This window comes from Oryza sativa, chromosome 1 (genome assembly GCF_034140825.1).
Source record: "Oryza sativa Japonica Group chromosome 1, ASM3414082v1".
Classification (NCBI taxonomy): Eukaryota; Viridiplantae; Streptophyta; class Magnoliopsida; order Poales; family Poaceae; genus Oryza; species Oryza sativa.
In genome coordinates this window covers 29718825-29743698 of record NC_089035.1, presented here as the reverse complement: position 1 = coordinate 29743698, position 24874 = coordinate 29718825, and the positions used below count along the sequence as shown (strand labels likewise).

The following is a 24874-nucleotide window of genomic DNA, read 5'->3' as shown; positions in this document are numbered from 1 at the left end:
GTAACCTCCGGCCACGTGTGTATCCTCCCAATCATGCCAGCACAGTAGATCCACACGTGGCCGCGGCCCACACCGTGACACCGATAGGCGATAGGATCGAGTTGCACGGCTGCGGCTCTACTTGGTCTCGAGGCACGGTGCCATCTCCGCGCGGTGCGTCTCCGTCGCTCTCCGGGGTCCGGGGCTCCGGGCCGGAGAACTCTTCCACCGATTTTCCCCCAATCCCCCCACCACCGTATGCCGTCACCAGTGACCAAAGTGGCTGCCCGTACGCAGGTAGGCACCGATCGTCGTCCGCGAAGGCCGGCGGCTTGTGCCCAGGTGCTCAACTATCACGTGGCTAGGTGGCTTGACCAGACCAGGGACGTACTTGACCAACGGATCGAGTGGCGCACGGCGCAGGCCCTACGCTAGCACGTAGTACGCCCGTTAATTTCACGAGCGAGTCGCACGAGACGCATGTGTGTGTTTTGGTTGTATATAGAGTTGTGTCACTTGTGTGTTTTGTCTTGGGGCTTCTCCCTCTCGTGATCGCGTCTGTGGAAGAAACGGCACGACGGTCTCGCTTTCACCGGCCGGTCGTACAACGGTCTCTAGGCTCGTAGCCGCCGTCTCCCGCAGGGCGCAGCGACGAGGTGGGCTGATTGATAATTATAGGCTGGGCAGTAGGTCAATAAACTGGGCCGAAAATGTTGGCCCACTCTGAGCCAGGCCTAGAATACAGTACTGTAGTAGTTTCGACCGGGCCGAATACCTTTGGGTTGGCATTCGCTGGAGCACGAGCGCAAACCCTGGTATATGTTCTCGTTTGGTTTCTGCTGAAAAAAACTACGTACACGCGCATCTCGATCGACCACATTCGAGAGATGCAACAACACCGCAAACAACACACACACACACACACACACAAAAAAACTCTTTTACACATTTCCCGCTTGTCTACCTAGCCTAATTAATCCAAGCATATCTTTTTCACATGCAAGTGTATGCATAAATATTCATCGTGCCGTCATCAGCAATATCGAACTAGGTCAGTGCACGCATGGTTGGCGTGCCAGGGTTTTTTTTTCTTTTCTTTTTCTTCTTCCGTGAGGTGCGACGCATGCGTCGGAAGGCGCGGTATCAGTAGCTCCGTATTCATGTCAGCTTGTTTTTCTAGCTGAGCTCTTGCTTGCAGAGAGGGCAAGAGGAGATGATCCTGAGCCACCTGTCCACGCATTTCAGGTGGAACATGTGCGTGCACGGCAGCTGCCTCACCTCCTCCTTCTCCTTGTACTGAGCCAGGCATATGCAGCACTCCTGCCATTTAATTCCAGTAAGTATGTAAAAGCAAGGACAATTCCTAGTTTCCTATAAGTTGTGAGCTCTAAACAATAATAAGCTAGCTAGAGAGCAAACTAATTGGCTTAGATGTATAAAACTGGACAACATCAACACATCATAGCTAGTTAGCACTAGTTTATGTTGGCTAAGTGCCTAAGTTGTTCCTAAGCAAGCACCGAACCAATGGGAAAGGTAAAGGTTTTAGCAGTTCTTATGTTAGCTAGTTAGCACTAGCTCATGTTGGCTGAGTTGTTCCTAAGCACCGAACCATGGGGAAAAGTAAGGTTTTAGCAGTTCTTATCTTAGTATATCCGCCCAAAAAGGAAGATTGTTCTAGTTTGGTGCGCACGTTTCATCACTTTTTGGATATCCTATTCTGGCCAATAGCCGAGTTCACCAATCATTTGTTTGGCGAGTTTCTCCTTAATTCCCCTCTCTGCATCGCTAAACTTTCCTACCTCCCCGCAGAGACATGCACGCTGCTTTGCTACTGCCTAATCATCTCTGTGCATGCAAAACTAACATATCCCACGATATTAACGTACGCGGCAACGGAACGTGCGCTCACCTGATCGTCGTGGTCGCGGTCTCTCGGCGCGTCGGCCGGCTCCTTGAACCGCCACTGCGGCAGCGCGGCGAGCTGCTCGTCGGAGGCGCCCCGGCCGACGGACGCGGAGTTCATGTTGTACCCGAGCGCGTAGCCGACGGCCGGGACGAAGCAGCAGAGCAGGAGGAAGAGGAGGAATGGGAGCGAGTAGACGACGGCGTTCCATGCGAGGAGGCCGATGCAGAGCGCGTACAGCCTCGGCGCGCGGTGGAACGACCCGAGCCGCGCGTCGAACACCCACACGTTGCCCATCACGAACCACATCGCGAAGAACAGCTCCAGGAACGCCCGTGCCTTGTTCATCAGATACGACCTGTTCCTGCATCCCACACACACAATTTCAATTTCCATCAAGAAATTAAGAAAGCTAATCAGCTAATGCCGTTTTATGAACCTTAGAGGGTCGTTGGCGCCGTGCATCTCGGGATCGTCGGAGAGCGTGCCGCCGCGGGCGCCGGAGGAGGAATGCCGGTGGCGCCAGTAGAGGAGGGGGAGGCTGAGCACGTTGCCCACGTTGTAGGCGGCGACCCAAACCCGGAGCGGCCACGCGGGGCGCTCCTTGGGGGAGGTGGCGACGACGGCGGTGGTGACGACCATCTGCGCCATGATCACGCCGAGCTCGAGGGCGAGCCAGCCGGGCGAGTTGAAGGGGTTGGAGCCCAGGTCGGACCTCGGGCCGTTCTGGTACTGGTACACCCGCCTCAGGAAGATGAACCACCGCGCCCTCGACATGCGCGCCACCGCGCGCATCGTGAACGCCGACACCCGGCCCGTCCCGGGCGTCGCCGACGACGAGGGCGGCCGCATTGTGGTGGCCGGTCAAGGGGGAGGGGCATTGGGGGCGCGGCTGATTTGAGCGTCAAGGGATAAAATGGGTGGGAGGGGAGGAGGCGATCGAGTTGGGTTTGAGATGGTGACCAACAATCTAACGGCTTTGCTTTGGCGCCAAGAGTGGAGGTCGTGGTGTGGTGAAGATAAAAACGGTTGGCCTAACCGTCCCCTTCCCGCCAATGCTTCTCATGGCTCTTAGGCTCTAGCTTGTGTTTGGTTTTGTTTAGGTGGGACGCAAGGAGAGAGAGCCACAGAGGTTCGGTTTATGGTGGGCAGACGGCATGACTCAACAAAGATCCCTTGTTGATTTCATCCTGTAGTACTAATACATTGACACATTGTTTCCTTAAACATTGCATTTAGGTCACGATTTTATATATTTGAATGTCGAGTTTGATTTGGTTTCGGTAAAAAAAAAAGGTACTAGCTTGTGTGTATCTCTATTGTAATGGTAGGTGAAGTGCAACAGTTTAAAACAGCATTACTTGTCTGAAACTATATATCTTGAATCATACAGTGCCTTTCAGTCAAGGACGACGAGAGGGATCATCACTCATCAGATGTCGCTGCCTCATCCATTGTGTTGAATCGAAGCTACTGACAATGAAGCTTATATAGCAAACATCACAGGAAATTGATTGTTTTCTCTTTTTTTTTGGGGGGAGGAAATTGATTCATGAAGCTGCCGCAGAGGACCCGGAGCTCCTCTGTATAGGTTGAACGTCTCTGTAGATGTGGTAGGCAACTACCAGCAGTCCGCTTCCTCATTTTGGTTGAGAAATCCCGTTTCTGACACGGTACTTCAAACCTTTCTGGTCACTTCCCGATCGCAGATCCACCATCGGTGAATTACCGAGACGCTCAATTTGGTATCAATATTGTCGTGTGCACTAGCAGGTAAACAGGCGGGGTCCGGGGATCCATTGAGCCTGAGGTTATCGCTCTCGTTGCATACGTGCGTTTACGCTCTTTACCTTGTGCAGAACGGGTGAATGGGTGATCTGCAAGTTAAATCTGAAGTCTTCGTGGGAAGGTGACATATGCCTCTCTCTCTCTTGTCTAGTTGTCTCTTCTCTCTTTACGCGAAGGCAAAGACCGTTCCTGCTACACTTCCCTCGTTAAAAAAGAGGCCGTGCCTGCCAGTTTGGTAACACCCGCAAAGGGTGAGATAAAACCGGATCAAGTTCACTTTATGTCCCTCATGTTGATATTAAGTTTGAATTATATTCTTAAACCAGAATATCATAAATATCGAACCCCCAAATTTTAAAGCCAAATTAAATAAGATCCTAAAGCAATAAAGATGATTATTTTGGTTGACGTGAAATCCTAGTCAAAAAAAAAATGTGGGGCTACATGTAAGTGGGCTTCTAGAGGCTCTCTTCTTTCTTCCCCATCTCCACCTCTCCGGCTCTCCCCACTCCTCCATAGGAGCTTGCTGGGGGGAGACGGTCAGCTACTAGTGAGAACGGAGCAAGGCGGCAGCGGCAACGGAGTCATAGAGCTCAAGCAGTCGCCTACTCGCCTCACTCCTCTCACCTCACGACCGGAGTGCAGCATCGAGGGCGGTGCTTGGGCAAAACACGATGCGACGGCTCCTGTCTCCCAAGCACAACATTGGCTGCGTGTAGGACAGAAACGGATGGCTCGGGCCTTGGTGACATTGTCGGCCTCGACGCCTCGGCAGTCACAACAACGACGACCATATCCTCCTCCTCCCTTGCCCTTCCCTCTCCCCTACCAGCGGCAATAGCTGCACAAGCACGAGCCATACACCCCCCGCCCCCCGCCCCCGGGTGTCCAGCGTTGGAGATCAGGCGAAGGTAGAGGCCAAACACGTGTGGTGCAGGGCGCAATGGGAGTCATCGTGGCCACACCACATGATGCGACGGCTCCGGTGGAGGACGAGCGTCACCTCCAAGTCTTTCGGCGTTGTGGCCTCCACAACACCCTGTGGAGGGCTCCAGGCACCATGGAGACGCTCGTTTGCATCTGTTGTGGCTGTCGAGGCAGGCTAGCATGGGATGCGCATGGAGCTTGATGATGGTGGCGTTGGCTTCCTCGCCTGCAGGCGCGGTGAGGTGCTCTCCACGCAGGAGCTGGCCTCGTGCTAGCGATGGCCAACCGGTGGGAGGCGGTCGTGGTGGTGGAAGTCGCCTCACACAGCCACAAACGCATCCTCTCTAGTTGCTCACCGCTACCGTCGCTTTCAAGGAAACGGCTGCCAAGCTCGAGCTCATCAGCTCCTTTTCCTCCTCCGCTGTGGACCACCGACACCCCTTCGCCGTTGACCTCCAACTACCGCTTCCGTCTCCCATGACAGACTCATCGGTCGTTGTCCCTCTCCTCATCGGCGAGCTCCTAGAGAAGAGACGGGAGAGTTGAAAATAGGAAAGAGTCGATAGGTAGAAGTCCACTTACATTTTTTTTGGAACGACTCACACGAGACGGTGCGAGGTTCTATTGATAGAGTAGTAAAAAATTACAAGATTATAACCCTAGAGAGTCATAACTAGGAAAAGGAAAAAAATACCACCACCCACACGCCGACATCGCCAACACACACGCCCAGGAGAAGGCTACCACCGGATCGGCCGCCGCTAAGCGTGACCGACTGCCACTAGACCAACAAAGGGCACAGACGAGATCGCCCCTGCGAAACCACGGCTGACGCACCGATGCTCCACCACCACACAAGCTTTGCCGACATGTGGGACCCCCTCACCGGCATCCCCCGCCAGCTAGCCTTCGTGCGCCGAAGACCGCGCCACACCCACCGGCAGCTCCTCCTCACACCTAGGTCGCCTCCTCCACCGCCGGCAGTGCCTCACTACGCCAAACCGGCCTCCTCTACCGGACGCGCCTCTCGCGCCAATCTGGCCTCCCTCTAACCGTCGCACCTCTCGCGCCAAGCCGGCCTCCATCTCCGCCGCCCACGCCTCTCGCGCCGAGCCGACCTCCGCTGCCATCGGTTGCGTTTCTCTGCACCAAGCCGGTCTCCGACCCCTCCATCGAACGGTGCCACGCCGGCCAGATGCGGACGTCTCCCACGCCTTCGGCTAGTCAACCGAGGCTGCCATGCCTCCGGTGACCGTGAACACGGTCACCACCACCACAGCCGCTACTGCCGAACACCTAACCACCTCGCCGTCATCATCCCCACCTCGCACCCGACTCCTTCCCCGCCACCAACGTCATCACCGCCTCTAGAGTCACAGCCACCGTCGCCGCTGCCACCGACACCAACCACCGCCTCCGCAAAACCGCCGTTGCGCCATCGCCCTCCACCACCGAGTAGGTAGCAGCCCGACGCCATTGCTTCCACCGCCGTCGCCAGATGACACGGCAGCCACCACGTTGCCGCCGGCCCACGGCCGCCGCCGCTGCCGTCACCACACTGCCGCCGTCGTCGCCCACTGCCGCCGGCATCCAGATCCGGCCGAGACCATCGCCTACTGCCGCCGGCCGTCGTCGTCGTCGTCGCCAACTGCCGTCGGCCAACTGCCTCCACCCTCCAGATCCGGCCGAGAGGCGCGGATCTGGGAGGCACCGCCGCCGCCTCCGCGCCCTCGGCCAACTCCATCCCCGCCGTCGTTGCCGCCACCCTCGCCGCCGCCAGTTGCCGCCCCGCCAAATCCGGCCGGAGCGGGCCGGATCTGGCGGTCACCGCTGCTTCGCCTAGGACAGCCCCCTGCCCGCCCGAAAGAGAGGACGTGAGAGGCCCCGCCGCCGCCCTTGCGGCCGGCCGGCTTTGCCGGCGGCCGCTCGGGCGGTGGCGAGGCGGAGGGGGAAGAGGGGAGGGTGAGGGGCGGCCGGGTTGCCGCCTCCCGTGCCGCCCCCAGGGGAAGACGACGCGAGAGCTTGTTTCTTTAGTCCACTTACATGTGAGCCACACATGGTTTTTCTTTCTGATTAGGATGCCACGCCAATCAAAACAGCCATTCATACTGTCTTATGATTTTATTTAACCTGGTTTTGAAAGACAGGGGTTCAACATTCTGACATTACAGTTCGGTGATGTAATTCAAACTCAAACTCAACGTCAAGATGAGGGAGCAAGAGTGAACTTGTTCCAAATTTTAAATTCCAGCAGGATCCTGGTTGCGAAAATTTCTGGTCCACATTGACATTTCCGGGGCGTTGCGACGAGGAGGCCACGAGGCCGGAGCGTCCCCGTTTCTTCGAGGAATAAGTTCACTTTAGGTCCCTCTATTTGTCGTCCAGTCTGATTTTCGTCCCTGAACCGCAAAACCGGGCACGACCCGTCCCCCAACTTACGAAACCAGGCAAACGAGATCCCTTGGCGGTTTTGACAGTGGTTTTGGCTGACGTGGCGCATACGTGGCTAATTTGACTTGTCTTCATATGACGTGGCACTGACGTGGCAATTCGATCCGGAAAAATAATAAAACCCGTGGGACCCACATGTAAGTTGCACACATAAAATAATATAAAAATGGTGGGACCCACGTGGGTCCCACCTGTCATCGTCACTCCTCATTTCCTCCTCTTCTCTCGGCATCTTCATCTCTATCCCCTTTCCTCTATCTCTTCTCTCTACAGCAGCGCCACCACCACGGACTCCGCCGCCGCTCCCGCCACCGCCACATCCCTTGCCGGTGATCCAGATGAGGTTCCGCGGCGTGCAGGTGGATCTCGTGTACGCCGGCGTGTGCCTCCCGTGGTGCCCGACAACCTGGAGTGGACCTCAGTGCGACCGGTCGGTGCTCCGCGGCCTTGACGACCTTGCCACGGCGCGCAGCCTCAACGGCATCCGCGTGGCCGACGAGATCCTGCGGCTTGTCCCGGAGACCGCCGTGTTCCGCACCATGCTGCGGTGCGTGAAGCACTGGGCTAAGGCGCGGGGCGTCTACTCCAACGTCGCGGGCTTCCTCGGCGGCATCGGCTGGGCTATCCTCGTGGCGCGCATGTGCCAGCTCTACCCCAACACATCCCCAGCATGCTGCTCCCGCGCTTCTTCCGCGGCTTTGCGCGGTGGAAGTGGCCCAGCCCGGTGATGCTGCGCGCCATCGAGCACGACGACGGCGAGCTCGGCCTCAGACGCCACCCTGCGCGTCATCACCGAGCAGCTCGCCGTCGGCGACGACGTCTGCCAGGAGATCGTCAAGGCCGACGCCATGTGGGTGGTGATTAGTTAAGTACTGCTTGGTCTTAATGATCGGTAACTGTATGTGTTGCAGCTTGACTAACAAATCACTGAGTCTGAGAAATAAGAGTGGAAGTGTAGCTAGTTCGCCGCAAGCTCGTGTTTGTCCACTGAAGTATTTGCATCACTTGTGTATTCCTTCGTGCGTGTGTGACCTCGCGTGTGTTTTGTTGTTTCTCTGGGCCAAAGCTCACAGGGCTGGGTGGAGTCGCGGTTGAGGCAGCTGTCGGCCAGGGTGGAGGCGGACACGTCCGGGATGCTGCTCTGCCACCTTCACCCGCAAGCGTACGCCACCGAGCACCACAAGGAGCCGCGGCGGCAGGGGGAGCGGGAAGCTGTCTCCGCCGCGGCCGCCTCGACGCCAAGGATCTCCGGGCGGCTCGCCGGCGCTGCACGGATGGCCTTGAGGAGAGCAGCTAGCTCGCTCAGATGGCCTTGAGGTGGTCGGCAGCGGCGGCGGCGGCGATGTCCTTGCCGTCGGCGTCTCAGCGAGGGCGACGATGTTGGGGGAGTCCATGGCCACGACGTCCTCCGTGGTGAACCCATCCTCGTTGCGGAGGAGCTCCTTGCTGCCGGCGGCGACCATCCCCGGCGTAGGCGTGGCAGTGCACGGAGCATGCGGCAGCGTCGACGGCGAGGTCCGCCTCCTGAGCGCCGTCAGCCTTCAGCCTTCCCGAGCCTTGGCACGGCGGACCTCACGTGGTCCTCTCCCACCGGGGACTGAGAGAGAGGATATAGATAACTGATAAGAGGGGAGAAATAGGGTGACAGGTGGGGTCCACGTGGGTCCCACCATTATTTTTATTATTTTGTATGTGCAACTGACATGTGGGTCCCACGGGTTTGTTATTTTTCCGGATCAAATTGCCACGTAAGTACCACATCAGTGCCATGTCAGATAAAGACCGAGTTAAATGAGCAACGTAGGCGCCACGTCAACCAAAACCGCTATCAAAACCGCCGAGGGACCTCGTTTGCCCGGTTTTCGTAAGCTGAGGGACGGGTTGTACCCGGTTTTGCGGTTCAGGGATGAAAATCAGACTGGACGACAAATAGAGGAACCAAAAGTGAACTTATTCCTTTCTTCGAAAGCGAATCAATCAGCGAAAGGCCCGCGCTAACACCTCGGCGCGCGGTGGGACTTTGGGGGCTTTCAGTGTGTGGCCCGTGTGTGCGGCCGGAACAGAGGTGGACACCGTTTGGTGCGGGCGCGATGGATGATGGCCTGCTAGCTGCAGGCTGCGTGGAAGTCCAGTTCTCCCAAAACATGTGAGCCAGGGCCCAAAAATCCCGCACCCTCCAATTACCGCAAACGGAATTATACGTCGTTCGTCGATGTACGATTGCAGGCCGAGTCGCCGACACTGGTTCATCGATGCATCTGATCTGATGCATTTTATATATTTTAGTTTACTTGAGTACACTTACTTTGCCTCTAAAGCTAGACCTGTGAATGATTTTTTTTTCAAAAAGGAAAAAAAAATCATCACCAAACTGATCGATAGAGGCGCTGGTTTTGGAGTTTTCCCTCGTTTTGGTTTTTACCGGTTCAGTTGTCGGCCTGGTAATAATTACTTTACCTGGAAGTAACTAATTTATCTTGTGCAACGTTTCTGTCTCGTCAGAAAAACTGTGCAGCCAGGGAAGCTAGCCCTGAAAGAGAGATGGTATGGCCGAGCCGCAAATCTCTTCTCCTTGAAATGGCAAGCTAAAGATGATCTCATCGATGTTGATCGCTCAAGGAGGCAAGGAAAATTAAGGAGGCGAGAAAAGTACGTAAAGGAGATGGGAACAATAAGTGTAAAGGCAGAACTGAAAACTAATTACCCAAAACTTTATGGATTCGATCACTGCTTGACAGGGAACATACTCTAAGCCCAGGAAAACGACCGCCAGATATATTAGCATACCTTTTTGCAGAAAAGAAGAAAGATTGTCATCTTTTTTAGTCGCAAATAAAAGGGGTTCTCGGCTAGTGGAAAGTATTTTATGATCCTAGATGCATATGCACAGATAGGCTCCTCTTCATTTGTACACAGTTTTAGACAAGGAGCGTGCATCCATGCTTCATTTTATTTTTTCTCGTCGAAAGCTATTCATATGGAGTATGGAAACCAATCCTCTGTAATATTATCCTTTAATTTTAAGTGATTGATATTTGAGCCTTACACATCAAAGGGTGGATATCAAGCTGGCTCGGGCTTGGACTCGGCTCGTTAGGATAATGAGTTAGCTCGACTCGGCTCAAGCTAGCTCGCGAGCTCTACTAGGCAGAGCACCATGCCCTATCTTCTCCACGAGCGCGCACGAGTAGGAGGGGCTAGTGGGCAGCGCAAATGGATGGCGAGCGAAACAAGAAGGAGAACGTCATGGTTGGCAGCACCAGCCGACCTCACCGAAGCAACAGGCTCCACGACGCGCAAAAGCTCACCAGTCTTCTGTCGAAACAGGGACTCGTCATCCTCCGCATCTCGTCGTCTTGGACGGGAAGAAGAAGGACAACAGTCAACGGATGACGATACATGCAGCGCAGGCGCCACAACGTGATGGGAAGTAGAGCAGAGAGCTGCCAAATCCAAGTGGCGGCGAGAGCGCACGCGGCAGCATGCGCATGTAGTACAACCAGGTCAAGGCCAATAGAGTACAGTGAGGGGCGGGGCAACAAGCACGAGCCTCCAAACCACCAGCGGCTGCGGCAAGTGCTCTAGACCTTCACCTTGTTTGGCTCATGAGTAGCTCGCGAGCTAGCTTGAGCTGGTTTGTTATCTCTAACGAACTAATTAAAACATGAGCTCAGCTCTTCACAAAAATGAAACGAGTCGACTCAAGCAAGCCAGCCACGATCTGTCCAACCTACTTACAAAATCGTGCCCACATGTAAGTCACCCACATTAGATGGCAGCCCTGTAAAGAAACCCATCCATGGAGTGTAGATACCCACATAGAAAAATGAAAATAAAACAACTAAAGTATCGAAAAGAAAATCTCACCGTGGTGTACTACTAGGAGTACTTTATAACAACCTTTGAACTTGTTTGACCGTGTTACTTTACAGCTAGTTGCAATTGTGGTTGGGCGATAACTATTAGGGTTTACCAAACCGTTTAAGGTGGGATTATTGCCACCCCATGGTTTGGTGGTTACCGCAAGGTATATCGTAATTTCAGAATCTGGTAAGGTTATCGCACATGATAAACACGATAACCGCACGATTCTATATATAAACTCGGATAGATAGCTATAGGACGAGCAATTATTTTTTTTCGTTTGTTGTGACCGTGCATCCGCAACAATCTCTCTCAAACACCCCCCTCCCCCCCCCCCCAAAATATGTTAAGTTAAAATATCCAAATAAAAAACAAAAACGATACGAAGATTGGACATCTGGAATGAGGATCAATAATGGCCTATTGGCAGGTTGGTCTGTACACGTCCAGTCACTGTACAATAGGTAGATTTGGACATATACCGTTGCAGTACCATGCGTATTACTACTACTACTACTACAAACGAAAAAGAGGCATGATAAGAAAAGGTCAGCTATCAAGTTTTAATCCCCGCTGTAATCAAGCTGTGCCGCAAGAGAAGGAATTCTAGAAGCACCACACACACCCTCGGCTTTCCTCGCTGATTGGCTGATGGAGACCACGACGAGACGGATCGACAATTCGACACTAACATAAGAGGGGTCCAAAATCTTAATCCACCTTGTGTACATATAGTTAACTCCATGTTTGGGCACAGTGGTGTCACCCAGCCCCCATCACCAATCGATCGACGGGTTATTTCCCAATCGCACTTAACGTGACATTGAAGTCAATGATCCCCACGGCGATCGATTACGATCGCTAAACCAATGCGATTACCGAGCGATTAATTAGGTCCTGATACATATATTAGTCACTTTTTTTCGATTCAGATATCCCGTCCTGCCGTCCATCCGTCTATCCGAGTCGATCGTAGTACTACATGGCTGTCGCTATACACACAGCAAATTAATTTCTTACAGATGGTGCATGGCATCGCTTGTGTGCATTGTTGATGACTAGATGTGCGTGGTTGTTCAACGTCACGTAGGTTTAGTGGTACGTTGGATCGTGCTAAAACTCTTCTCGCTTGCTTGCTTAATTAGTTGCCGACTTGCTGTGTGACCTGACGGTATTTTCAGTCGGTGAATGGAGATATGGAGTTGGACGGATGCGACGATCGATGGATGGAACGAGGCATGCACGTGACACGTCGTCGTTAAGGTGAGCCTTTGTCACACGATCTCCTGCTAGCGCATCTCGGCTCGCTCGCTCGACGTCTCGGCTGATCAGTCCGACCCGATCGACGTTCGTGCGCGCGGCAAACGCCAACACCGTTGATTTCGCCTGGTGTACGTGCGGGTGAGCTGTGCATGCACCGCACTGCAGGCGACACGAATGTATGGCTCGAGTGATAGGGCGGCTCGCTATCTAGCTTACGGCCTTCCGCGACCTCGATCGTGCCGACACTCCCGCGGCCGGGCGGCGAACGCCGCCGATCCTTGTGAGTGCGCCATGCGGGGCCTGCACCACCGTCGACATATTGGGCATTGGCCGATTGGCGTTCCACGCTCTCCCCCGCCCCTATAGCTATCTTTGTTTCCTAGGTGTGGAATATCGCACAGCAGCGTGCGAAAGCAACCGCGCCATGGATCGATCCGTAGTTCGGTACGTACGTATAGTAGCGGCACTGCGGCAGTAGTGCTAGTGTGATGACGGCAGGATTGTGGCACACGATCAAAAGCAAGCAGCTCCCCTGAAGACCTGAATCCTGAAACCCTGATGCGGAGAGACCACGTACCGGCCGCTGGGCCGGGCCGCGTATGTCCATCCAGTGGATTGGTCAGTAACTCAGTATAGCAGCCTCACAGGTTTTGTTTACGATTTCTTTTCGGATTTGCAAATTGCAATTTCACTTGTGACAGATTTTTCGCGCTTTTTTCTAATACACAGTACACACGAATTTAGATGCTCATATACATGTATGTACACCCTACCACTATGAGCCACTTTAAAAACTGGGCCAATATATCTTACGATTAACAAAGTTATCACAGGTATCTGATTGCCGATGGATATATCTAATATCACTAAAAAAACTATTACTCGTGAATGTGTGCACTCGTGTCAAGTCTAAAACTTAAATGATTTTACTACACATTTGTCGACAAATTACGTTGTATAACATATGTAGGAGTAAGTTATAATGTAGTTATACTACGATCATACTATATCTATATTTGGTAATTTTTTAAGAAAAAATTTATTGACAAATGTATAGATAGTCCCTAAACCTTATACCAAAAGAAAAGGTAGCCTAAACCTTATACTAAAAGAAAAGGTAAGCCAAGACAAAATATTGACAAAGTTAGATGTTTGGTTGTCAAGATTTTGGTACACAGTTCCTTTGTTTGTTTCAGATGTAACGCACCAGTGCTTGGGCAAGTCCTGCTTCACTTGAGATCAGATATATTTTGGTCTAAAAGGTGAAAATAGTATGGAATTCCCCCGGCTATCCTGAACATTTTCCCCCTTTTGTACTGACCATTTACTTGGAATTGGAATTGACGGAAGCATAAATGTGATCTGGTGAGGCTTTTTTAACGGCCGTTTGGTTAGGAGGAGTTTTTACGAAGGATTGAGAGTTTAGAGGGATGGGAATATTAACTGTTTTATTTTGGTTGGGAGACATAAGAATTTTGGTGGGATGGAGACGGAGAATTAAGAAACTCCCTCATTTTCAATATCTAGGTAGGGAGTGGTAATCGGGAGGAAATTCCTCCTTTACTTTTCTTAAACAAATCTCAATTATCCGTTTTCATTAATAACCTAATCTCCAACTAAACTCCTTATCAATTTCCATCAGCTCTACCAAACAAACTATTAGGATTAAAAATTAAATTCTCATCTTAATCAATCTCACATCAATTTCCTCATGTAAACTCTCAATCCCCTGCTTCAAGTTGCCAAACAAGCCGTAATAGTTTCGCCGGTGTACCGTTTTCATAAGTTTTTTTTGGCAAAAACTACTATATTGTACTGGCAACCCAGCACAAACAATCCTTTATTAAATCAAACCCTAATCAACCCCTGACCCTTATGTGTTACTAGTGTGTTGAATGCTATGGCATCCTCAGTAGTATTTATTAGTTGTGCTTTGAATCTTCACGACTTCACCAAGTAATTTGTAAAGTATTTATGGCTTCATTTGCTTGACAGTTGACACTATGGTGCCATGTTTTCGATATATTCTATATCGTTTTCTTACTATACCATTTTATCCGTTTTTTCAAGAAAAAAGTATAGGTTGTGTTTAGTTCCCCGTCAAAATTAGAAGTTTGAAGAATTTGGAACGATGTGACAAAAAAGTTGGAAGTTTGTGTGTAGAAAAATTTGCTGTGACGGTAAAATTGAAAGTTTAAAGAAAAAAGTTAGAATCTAAACAAGGCCATAGTCGAGAAATGGTTTGAGCAATTTCCAAACATTTTGACCCCTATTTTGGCCACAGTTCTACGATTTGTTTTCTATTGATACAGAAGGGTACTACAGTGTGGCAAAAAACACGCTCACACACACACAAAAAGAAAAAGAAAAAGGCAGAATATGCTTTTGTGGACATGTCAGGAAGGTTCCTGGCAGAGAAGTTAACATCAGAAGAGGGTCATGAACAAATCTTCCCTGGGAAGCAGGTGGCATGCAAGATTTTACGTCCACCTTTAGGTCCCTTCAATTTGTAGAAAAAATGTAGAAAATTTAAAGGATTTTAATTTTATAGAAAAATTTCCTATGAAACCCTTTGAAACAAAGGATTGAATCCTATACTATCCTTTAAAATTCCTATGGAATAGGTAATTCTATAGAAATTTTGGAGGAAAGTTAGCAAGAGGTCCAACCTCTTGGAAAAATTCCTTTGAGTCTATTTCTCTCATCCGATTCTTGTGTTTTTTCTGTGGTCCAATCAAACGATCATTCCTGTGTTTTTCCTGTATTTTTCAATCATCTGTTTTACACCTACATTCCTGTCAGAATCCTGCGTTTTTTCTATTCCTATGCTTTTACATTCCTACGATTCAAAGGGGTCCTTACAATATTGTGCAATCTCCGGTGTGCTACGTATATTGGAAAGTTGTCATAGGATTATTAAAGGTGCAGTGCAGCCGTATCATTTTCACTGAGGTAATAATGCCTACTACAGTTGAGATGATCTCACACACACAAAAAGAAAATGTCATATCGTTTGAAAAACGAGGGATATCAAAAGGGATGGCCAGACACCGATGATATCTGGGCTGCAAAATCAAAATGTAAGAGAACGGGACACATCTCCAGCTAAACATGACAACGGAGCAAAACTGCACCTTTGTTTAGTTCTAAACTTTTTTTTTCCAAACTTTTAATTTTTTCATCACATCAAAATTTTTCTACACACAAACTTCCAACTTTTCCGTCACATCGTTTCAATTTCAACCAAACTTTCAATTTTAGCGTGACCTAACACACGACTAGTTTTTTTTTTATTTTTTTTAGATAAGGGTATTTTTTTTACCCGGCCTCTACATCCAACCGGATATATACAGCCATTGAAATAGGGAACTTAGCCACTGAAACAATCTAATCTGAAATTCGCTACATAGAAGATTTGAACTAGGGAACTTAGCCACTGAAACAATCTAATCTGAAATTCGCTACATAGAAGATTTGAACTCAGGACCTTGGTGTACTACTCAGGTCACTGTAACCACTAGGCTATATGTCCTTTTGTTATCCTATGGAGCGAATTTCAGATTGGGTTGTTTGCAGGGCTAAGTTCCCTATTTCAATGGCCGTATATATCCGGTTGGATGTAGAGGCCGGGTAAAAAATACCCTTCTCTAAAAACACACACACGACTAGTCCATGCTGGTTCTGACGTGCATGTCGGCCGGCAGAACATTCTGAAGCCGCAGCCCGGAGGGCAGACACAGAAAATGTGCAGCTTTGTGGAGCTGAAGGCCACCTCCACTTAACGACTGGAAGTTCGTTGTTTTCTGCCCCTGAAGCTACACTTTATTGTTTTGCAAAAACTTCATTTGGAGACTGGAGTACCCAATAATATTCAGAAACTCGAGCTACGGATGATCAAATAATGGCAGAACGATTCACGTTGCATTTCAACGTTCGCCGTGGGTGCAGTACTGCAAGTTTGTTATATTAAGCAATGAAACATGTGTACGGCCTTCCTCGTGGCTAGATACGGATTACACCCGCACGGCCAGATGATTAATTCTTGCTTTGCCCGTAAGTTTTTTCTAAGATGCATCTGATGCATGCATTGATCACTAATAGGCTATTAGGCTGATACGTAGAAATGACGTACGCGCAATACTATTGTCTAGCTTGGTACGCACTACGAAGATAACTGCATTGCGCCCGCGATTTCAAGCCCGGTAGGATTCCGTTTGAAAGCAATCACGCTGGAATGATTAGTCAGGTAGCTCGGAATGCACTAGAAACGGATTCCATTTCTACTCCTAGATCGGACGGCACCAATATTGAAACGAAGCAGAGGACGACGGGAAGAAACAATCCTCTGAACTGAAGAACGGAAAATTCAGTAAACTGCGTGTACGGACGCTCCTTACTCTGAAATGCAGCTAGCATCCAAACTTTCCAAGCTCCAAGCATCAGGACAGTTGGACAGTACTGGAGAGTACCACTGATTAGTTATGTTGCTTGGCTTCCGTTGCGTAACCTCCATGGCTCTAGCTTAGTTGCTACTACTACTAGATATTAGGCTATTAGCTACGTACCTTAGCCCATATCTTGTCAGTGTGCCGTGAGAGCGAGAAAGAGGGGTAGGAAAGGAACAGTACGCACTATCCAGACAGCCAGGCATGCATGCAGCAAGTCCGGCCTCCTAATGAAAAAAAAAACAGAGAGAGGCGAGCTGAATTAGGTGAGGGGAGAATTAATTAGTGCACAGTTCAGTTCTGCATGGCTTGAGCAGGCGCTTTCCATTGCAGCTAGCCAGCAGCAAGTTCAATCATGCAGGTTAGTCATGCAAGGCAAGTGCACATCACGCCATCTTTTTGTGACAGCAACGGCCTCTAACTCGTACTACTAGTATTACTACTACTACGTAGCGGCAGCGCCGGCCGGGCGCACCAACCTCGGGAGCCCAGAGATATCGGCCGGTGACGTCGTCGCTCGGCGATGAGTAAACTAGTAGTAACATGTGTATGTGATGTGTAATGCAGCCACTTAGCTGCTAGCTTTGGGCTTGCATAACTTCAAAGAGGAGCTACCATGATGCACCACCTCTTTAGTTTGTTTTTTTTTTCTTTCTTCTCTCGCTCTCTCACCTTTGGGGTTTTACTTACTAGTAGTACTTTCCTTTATAGAGGAGGCATGTCAAGATCAAGCCTCAGGTAGGAGAATCCTGGAGGATCCTTTTGGCCACAATAGAGACATGCACTTGAGGTAATTCCCAATTGATCGATTAGTGACTACTTTGCCGGGCGATTCTTTTACATGTCGCCCATGCATCCCGCATACTACCACGTAGTCGTCGTCTTAGTTAGTGCTGCGGAAGTTGCAGCGGTAACAACTTGCCTTATAGTGGCTACGTAGCTCGGTAGTCGGTAGTCCTAATTCTTCCTTCTTTTAGCCGTCCACTTGTCTGAACTCTGAAATAATCAACGTCAACTGCAAGAATACACTGCAGTTGCCCCCGGCCCCCTTGGTACTACAATTGGAGTTCCCTTGAAGAAAGAAAAAAAACAGAGTACAAAAAGGAAGGAGAGGATGATAACAGTACCAAGTTGTCAACAAATATATTTTTTGTGTTATTGTCCAACTTTCTTCAAGTGAGCCTCTTTTTTCTTGTGGGTGAAAAAGAGGCCAGCTTGTCTTTTAGCAACTGCTGCAAGCTCGGTCGAAAGGGAAAAGCTGCCTACCCTGGTCCTGGTACGCGGGTAACTTCGTCAGAAGAATTGGAGAAGAAGCATTGTCGCCTATGGAACATGTAGATCATCCCATTTTATCAGAAGGTTAACACTACTACGTTGACGCACATTTCTTGAGTTTCACTCATGCAGGTTTATCTGGCGAAAAATATGCCTTTTTTTACCGGTGACATGCAAAATTGTGCCTCCAGCATTATAGTGACTCCGCACTGCTATCACCACTTAGCCACTCACACATGTGTTGTTATTTCCAAGCAATTAGCTTTTGTAGACACCGTTAGGCAAGTGATTGATCACTGATATTGCCTAGCAGAGTAGCAGTCTCTCAAGTCAAAAGAGGGGAGAATCAGACAAATGCTCAGTAGCATTCACAGATCTGATCATTCACTGCAAACACAATTTTCCCGTTATTCCAATCGATCTGTGAAGGCACAAGATCAATGCATTACAATTCATGAGCACATTGGTGCAACTTGGTGTGTCTGCATGCATTTGCAGTTGCAGCGCGCACAAAACAACGCCAAGAGCAAGTTAAAAAAAATTAAGTGCGCGGCCGTTAGGGATACTAGGGTTCCCAACTAAACCGAACTCGACATGTACATGGAGCAGGCTGGAAGCTAAGCCTGACCCTGATTGGCCACCAAACTTGTTGCCGAGGCCGTGCGCGCGCGGTGGACGGGTGGTGCTGGTGGTCTCCGCGCTACGCTAACCCTGCATGCTTTCTCCGGAGCACGCTAGCTTTGCCCCCCCTCCCCTCCTGGACGGAACGGACACACCCCTCGCTACATCATTATCCTTGCGGTTGTAGCCAGCCTCGATCGAGCACTGCTCTTGGCCTCTTATCTCTATCTCCCTGCACAGTCATACTGCTGAGAACTAGCTGCCATCATTTGGCACGAGCCTTCAAGCCACTCTAACGAGGGTCACGGCACTAGCTAATTAATCGGTACAGGCCAGAGCACTTAAATTAAGTGGTTTTCAGATCGTTTTCGCGCTACAAGCTGCGTTGGCATGCAAGAACAGCATGAACACCACGGATGATGTGTGCCGTTATTGAGAAATTCGTTGCAACGCGTGCATGGCATTATGGCAAGTTTGATCGTTTTAGTATCGTGCTCTTAATTAGTGCCTAGGGCCTCCAGATAGATGGAAAAGAAAATAAAAAGGTTGACGTGTACAACTCGATCATGCGTATGCTTTAGCGCACAAGCGTGGGAGGCTAAGTGCTGGGGGTTAAGCGGGGGCTGCCCTGTCCTGCATGCAATTGCTATGGCCCGAGGCTTTAGGGACCCTCGCTTTTAGTGTACTGAAAGCTGAATGATTGCACGGTTGATCGAGCCACGCACTGCAAGTACGTAGTACTCGAATTTAGGATGGAGTCGACTGATCGATCGAGCCGTCTGGTACGTTGAACTGAACATCTGCATCTCACCTTTTCCTTCCTAGTGGTACGATGGCCAGGGCCTACTGCTGTGCTGCTTTGCTTGGTTTGTTTGTTCCCGTTTTGTTCTGCAGTAACTTTGGCTAGGCTCGGCGGTTAATCAGGTACCCCTCTCCCTGTGGTCATTTTGCTCTCTCATTTCTGCTTTCTTGCAGCTGATGAGACCAAAGCGTGTGCGTTATTTTCACCTTTCAGCGTGTAACTTTCACCTTTGCATGTCTTTCTAGAACGAGCAAGGTTTTTACCCCCGCACCTAAATTAAAGATAGTTTTATGCTTCGACATTTTAACTGTTACAGAATATCCACTCTCTACTTGGAAGAAAAAAAAAATCATCAACTTCTTCTTCCGTCTACGGACGCATATCGGACCCACATGTCAGTAGATCCTACGACAGGTATCCTGTACATGTTCTCATGCATGAAACTGACACTGTGCGATAAGCAACCTGGTTAAGTGTTTATGCCTTCTTTAGAACATAACAAAGTAGAAATTCTGAAAGAATGTTCTAGGTACTGTATCGATTCGGCCGTGTAAAAAATTTCCTACTACAAGTAGTAGTACCAGTACCCCACAAAAGGACTCTTACGTGGAAAGACGTGGGGCCAACGCTGCAATTCCAACTGTCGGCTGCTATCCTCTTCAGGATCTCGTGGACAGTGATCAGTTTAACCCGATCTATGAAAAACAATGCCGTATTTACACGCACGAATGTGACGTCCCCCGACCGGCCGCAACTTGGATGGCAGCTTTACCTTCGGCTGTCTCGCCGCGCACAGTTGGCCACCGCGCCACCCGCGCACCGGCGCACGGGGCTGGCACCTGCAAATCAACACGGATAGATGGAACGCGACAGTCGGCAGCAGCGGTAGTAGTTCGCCTATTGCCATGCGTGGACACAGGCACACACGCGGTCGGTACGGCCAGTGTCGACCGAGCCGGGCACAATCAATTGAAGACGTGGCCAAAGACCGCCATCTGCATTGCGTAGCACAGCAGACTAATTAAGCCGTGTTTAATTAGCGGCAGAGCTATGGCCGCCGTACGATCTTACCCTGTTGATTTGGCCCCACGGGCTATATAGGTATAGCAACCGAGTACGGAAATCCTAAACGGCGATTGATCACCTGGGACGCGGGGGGGGGGGGGGGGGGGAGCGATCAATCCCCCTTCCCTCCCTCTCTCCACCTGTTTCCTTTTTTGGCACCGTATTACTTTTCTACTTTAGTAAATTTATACACATAAAATTTATACACCTTAAGTTACACATTTAAAGTTTATACACCTTAAGTTTATACATCTAAAGACCAAAAGTTTATAAGTCAAAAGTTTTTATATCTAATTCAAATTTGAATTTGAATTCAATTTTTTTATATATAGTATTTCTATACATTTAAAGTTTATACACCTAAAGTTTATAAACCCAAAGTTTATAAGTCAAAAGTTTACATACCCGATTCAAATTTGAATTTGAATTCAAATATTTTCTATATATAGTATTTTTATGCATCTAAAGTTTATACACCTAAAGTTTATAGACCTAAAGTTTATAAGTCAAAAGTTTACATAGCCGATTCAATTTTAAATTTGAATTCAAATTTGAATTTGAATTCAAATATTTTCTATATATAGTATTTCTATACACCTAAAATTTATAAGTCTAAAGTTTACATACCCGATTCAAATTTGAATTTGAATTCAAATTTTTTATATATAGTATTTTTATACATAAATTTTTCTAACTTTTTGTTTTTTTAAAAAAATTTGTGTGGTGTACTATAGTAGGAAGAGAAGAAAGAGAGGAGGGAGAGGGGAAGGGAGGGAGGAGTGTATAGAGTATAGGGGAGCGGCGATCGCCCGCCCATTAGTCCCTCCCAGTGTACGAGCGCTGCACGAGGCGTGTGTTTTTTCGCTGCCTCGCTTATAGCTTCGGTCGTGTAGCTGCAACTTGCAAGTTTCCTGGAGGGATTAATAGTGAGATTAATAGTGATATGGCTGTACCGTGTTCTTCCCTAACCAAGTGTTGATGGAAAAATCTTAGTCATAATCTCCAACTAACCCTGCTTTTTTTTTCCTCCGTCCTTTCCGTCCTGTTCCCGCGGGGCCCTAGCTTGCCGCTCGCTTTCGCTCGCTGGCCCAGTGTCTGCGCTCCTCTCCTCTCCTAATTTCTCTCACGAACCGGAGATATCTTAAGCTCCAATCCATTGTAGCGGAAGCACGATATCAAGCCGCACGCACCAGGTAGTACACACAGAGAAGAGGAGTACTAGGTAGAGAGACGCTTGGCTCCGTGGCTCGTTGGTTGATTGCTTAAAGGCCACTTGATCGCTGCTCGATCTGCTGCCTCCCTCGCGCGCGCGCACCGTACGTGTGTGTGTGCAGTAGTTCTCGGCACGCTTCCCCATATATACCCCCTGGATCGGGCGCCCAGCCGGCCGCCTCGATCGACAGAGAGATCGATAGACAGATACACGCCGGCAAGGGCAACGAACCCAGCGGCAGGTAGCTGCTCGCGTGTCGGGCGGGAATGGGACGGCACGCGTGCTCTGCCGCCGGTGTCCAGCAGAAGCTGCGCAAGGGGCTCTGGTCTCCCGAGGAAGACGAGAAGCTCTACAATCACATCTACCGCTACGGCGTCGGTTGCTGGAGCTCCGTTCCCAAGCTCGCAGGTCGTAAGCTGCTCCTGCTCTGCTCGATCCGCTCTTTGCATGCATGTGTCTCAGTGTCTCATCGCTGACCCGTGCCGTGCAACGATCTTCTTCTGTGCTCCAGGGCTCCAGAGGTGCGGCAAGAGCTGCAGGCTGCGGTGGATCAACTACCTGCGCCCCGACCTGAAGCGGGGCAGCTTCTCGCAGCAGGAGGAGGACGCCATCGTCGGCCTGCATGAGATCCTAGGCAACAGGTTCGTACGTACTGCCGCTCCGGCAATAATGCGTACCAGTACTATTTTCGTCGCAATGTGGTTGTGTGGAGGTGATTTGTTAGCGATAAGTGGCCTGATCAGCGAGGCGAATCCGATGCAGGTGGTCGCAAATCGCGTCGCACTTGCCGGGGAGGACGGACAACGAGATCAAGAACTTCTGGAACAGCTGCCTCAAGAAGAAGCTGAGGCAGCGCGGCATCGACCCCAGCACCCACCAGCCCATCTCCACGGCTGCTGCTGCTGCGGCGGCGGCATTGGACACGTCGACGCAGGACCAGAAGCCGCCGGCCACCGCCGACGGCTTCGCCCTGAAGCAGCAGCAGCAGGTGTTCGACCCGTTCCCGGTGATCGACAGCTTCGGCAGCGGGTTCGACGCCACGGGCATGCCATTGTACGGCCACCTCGGCGGCAAGGACGCGGCCGGGTTCGTGGACTACAGCAGCGTGCTTGACGTGTCGGAGAACCTGGGCTACGGCGAGAGCTCCAGCAACAGCAGCAACTGGAACTGCGGCGTGGGCGCGCCGGAGGTGAACAATGCGCTCGAGAGCGAGCCGCTGCATTGGGCCACCGAGAGCAAGGTCGAGCCTTTCGTGGGCTACGGCGAGGGGGACGCCATGGAGCACAAGTTCGGGCTGCCCTGCCATGGGCAGCAAGAGCAGGGCATGACACATTTCGACTTCGACGTCAGCCGGAGCATGGTGGTCGGCGACTTCAACTTCGAGTACTTCCGATGAGGTTCTTGTGAATTAAGCCATTATCGTATATACAATATTCTTCCAAGGCATTTTACACAGAGGGCATGACCAACCGGGAGAGTAGAGACTGTACTCTGTTAATTTTCACTAGTCCATACTCCTTAATTAACACCTTTTTATGATTTCTGCATGGGTAAAAATATAAATAAAGGGTATAGAAATGTGAACACTGTGTAGTTAATTACTACTATGAGATTTTGTAAGAATAATTAAGTTTCTTACACTTGTACTCTGTAAGTTGCTGCCACTGGGAGGACTGTGTAACGTGTATTCCTCTCCTGAAGAAGGAACAATCAAGGTTCTCACTAATTGCTTGCCCAAGTCGCTATCCTGTTTTTTTAGCTTTTCTTGATTTGTGTCCCACGAAAGCAATGAGAAAGATAGATACTGTTTAGGAGCACCATCCATGATAGTCAATTCCAATTATTGTTTAGGAGCCGTAGTAATGTTTGGACAACAATTTCGTGGCATTGTTAATGCTGCTGTTAGCTTCCAATCCAAATTTTCTCCTAAGGTCGCTTTTGCCAAAAGCTACATGTATCACTCCCATGATGTAGTAGAATAAATCTAGCGGTGCTTGAAGAGAAACAAAAGGCCAGTGGGATTAAAGAAAGACGCTAACCACTCTGGTTTACCTTTCTCTTCAAATAGAAACCAAACAGGCGAGGAGTTTGTTTAGTTATTTTTAATTTAGTTGGAAATTCACAGACCATAATAGTACACTAGTTCTTCCAATCTTCCATTGAATGGTTAATAGTAAGCATCATGCGACGTGAGTCCGTCAATTTTGTCGGGGCGAGCCATGATGGCATGTTCGACGCCAAGACCCTGACCGCTGCTAGCGACAGAAGCAAGGCGCCAAGGCACGATGGCTGGAGACATCATCGTGAACATCGTGTATCAAATCAAGCCTTGACGCCACAAAAGGCTGTCAAAAACGAACGGGCCAGTGAATAGCAGCATAGCATCTTCCAAGTAAGGTCACAGCATCGAGTGCAAAATCATCGCCCCCACACCGACGCTGCCACAAGCCCACAAGCCAAGCCAGCAGCCACACCTGAGGTGGATAACGAGGCTACAGCTCGATTGATTAAGGCTAGTTAACTTTGCTCAGTTCGTGAGCTGAGCTAAGCTCGTTTTTTTTTAAAGAAGGAAAAAGCTTTGTCTTGTATATATTAATAGAGTAGAAAAAAATTATAACAAGATATATACAGGGTTAGCCAGAAAAAAGCAATAACCCGCAAAAGGAAGACAAAAGGCGGATATTAAGTGATATCTCCCAAAGTTCCAAACTCCTGCAGGGTTACAGCCCCTGCTTTGATCCATGCTCTTCCTTTCTCCTTGATCTTTGCTAAAATTGAGGACGGCGCAGATGCATTGCTGCGAAATATTCTTGTGTTTCGTTCGCACCAGATTTCCCACGAGATTAAAATCACCAGGGTCCTTAGGGGTTTGTGCGGGGTGTTTGGGGATTCCGTTACGAGGGTCCACCACTGATCGACTGAGTGGCAGTTTTCCCAATCGTCCATTTGGAGGTAAGTCCCAGTCCATCTCTGGATTTCTGCTCATATCCTCTTTGTGAGTCTGCATTTGGCCAGGAGGTGTAAGGACGATTCGTCAACAGTGCAGCAAAGTGGGCAAATATTTTGGTTTTACCATCCTCTTTTCTCCAGCCTATCTGCCGTCCAAACTCTATTTTGCGTGACTAGCCAAGAGAAGAATTTGCACTTGGGTGGCACCCAGGCCTTCTAGATTGACTGATAGAAGACGGATTTGGTTGAGCTAAGCTCGTTAGAACAAGTTTTTTCTCATTTACACTACTTCATATAAATATAACGTATTTTATTTGAGTCCTACC

The 24874-nt window shown here is 49.7% G+C and overlaps 3 protein-coding genes across 3 annotated transcripts; 2 read left to right on the top strand and 1 right to left on the bottom strand.

Annotated features, from left to right (window-relative positions):
- Window positions 1-781: 781 nt before the first annotated feature.
- Window positions 782-2861, bottom strand: LOC4324244 (E3 ubiquitin-protein ligase At4g11680). The gene is made up of 3 exons (XM_015777469.3): window positions 2325-2861; window positions 1892-2249; window positions 782-1299 (listed from the first exon to the last, which is right to left on the bottom strand). The coding sequence occupies exons 1-3, from the start codon at window positions 2735-2737 to the stop codon at window positions 1156-1158; spliced, it is 915 nt and encodes a 304-aa protein (XP_015632955.1). The 5' UTR covers window positions 2738-2861; the 3' UTR covers window positions 782-1155.
- A 4294-nt stretch (window positions 2862-7155) lies between these two features.
- LOC4324242 (nuclear poly(A) polymerase 4) lies at window positions 7156-8814 on the top strand. The gene has a single exon (XM_015779821.3). It carries the CDS (start codon window positions 7390-7392, stop codon window positions 7777-7779), a length of 390 nt encoding a protein of 129 aa, XP_015635307.1. The 5' UTR covers window positions 7156-7389; the 3' UTR covers window positions 7780-8814.
- Window positions 8815-21536: 12722 nt separating this feature from the next.
- Window positions 21537-23325, top strand: LOC4324241 (myb-related protein Hv33). Its single transcript, XM_015778118.3, has 3 exons — window positions 21537-22007; window positions 22111-22240; window positions 22362-23325. The coding sequence occupies exons 1-3, from the start codon at window positions 21866-21868 to the stop codon at window positions 22993-22995; spliced, it is 906 nt and encodes a 301-aa protein (XP_015633604.1). The 5' UTR covers window positions 21537-21865; the 3' UTR covers window positions 22996-23325.
- Window positions 23326-24874: the final 1549 nt, after the last annotated feature.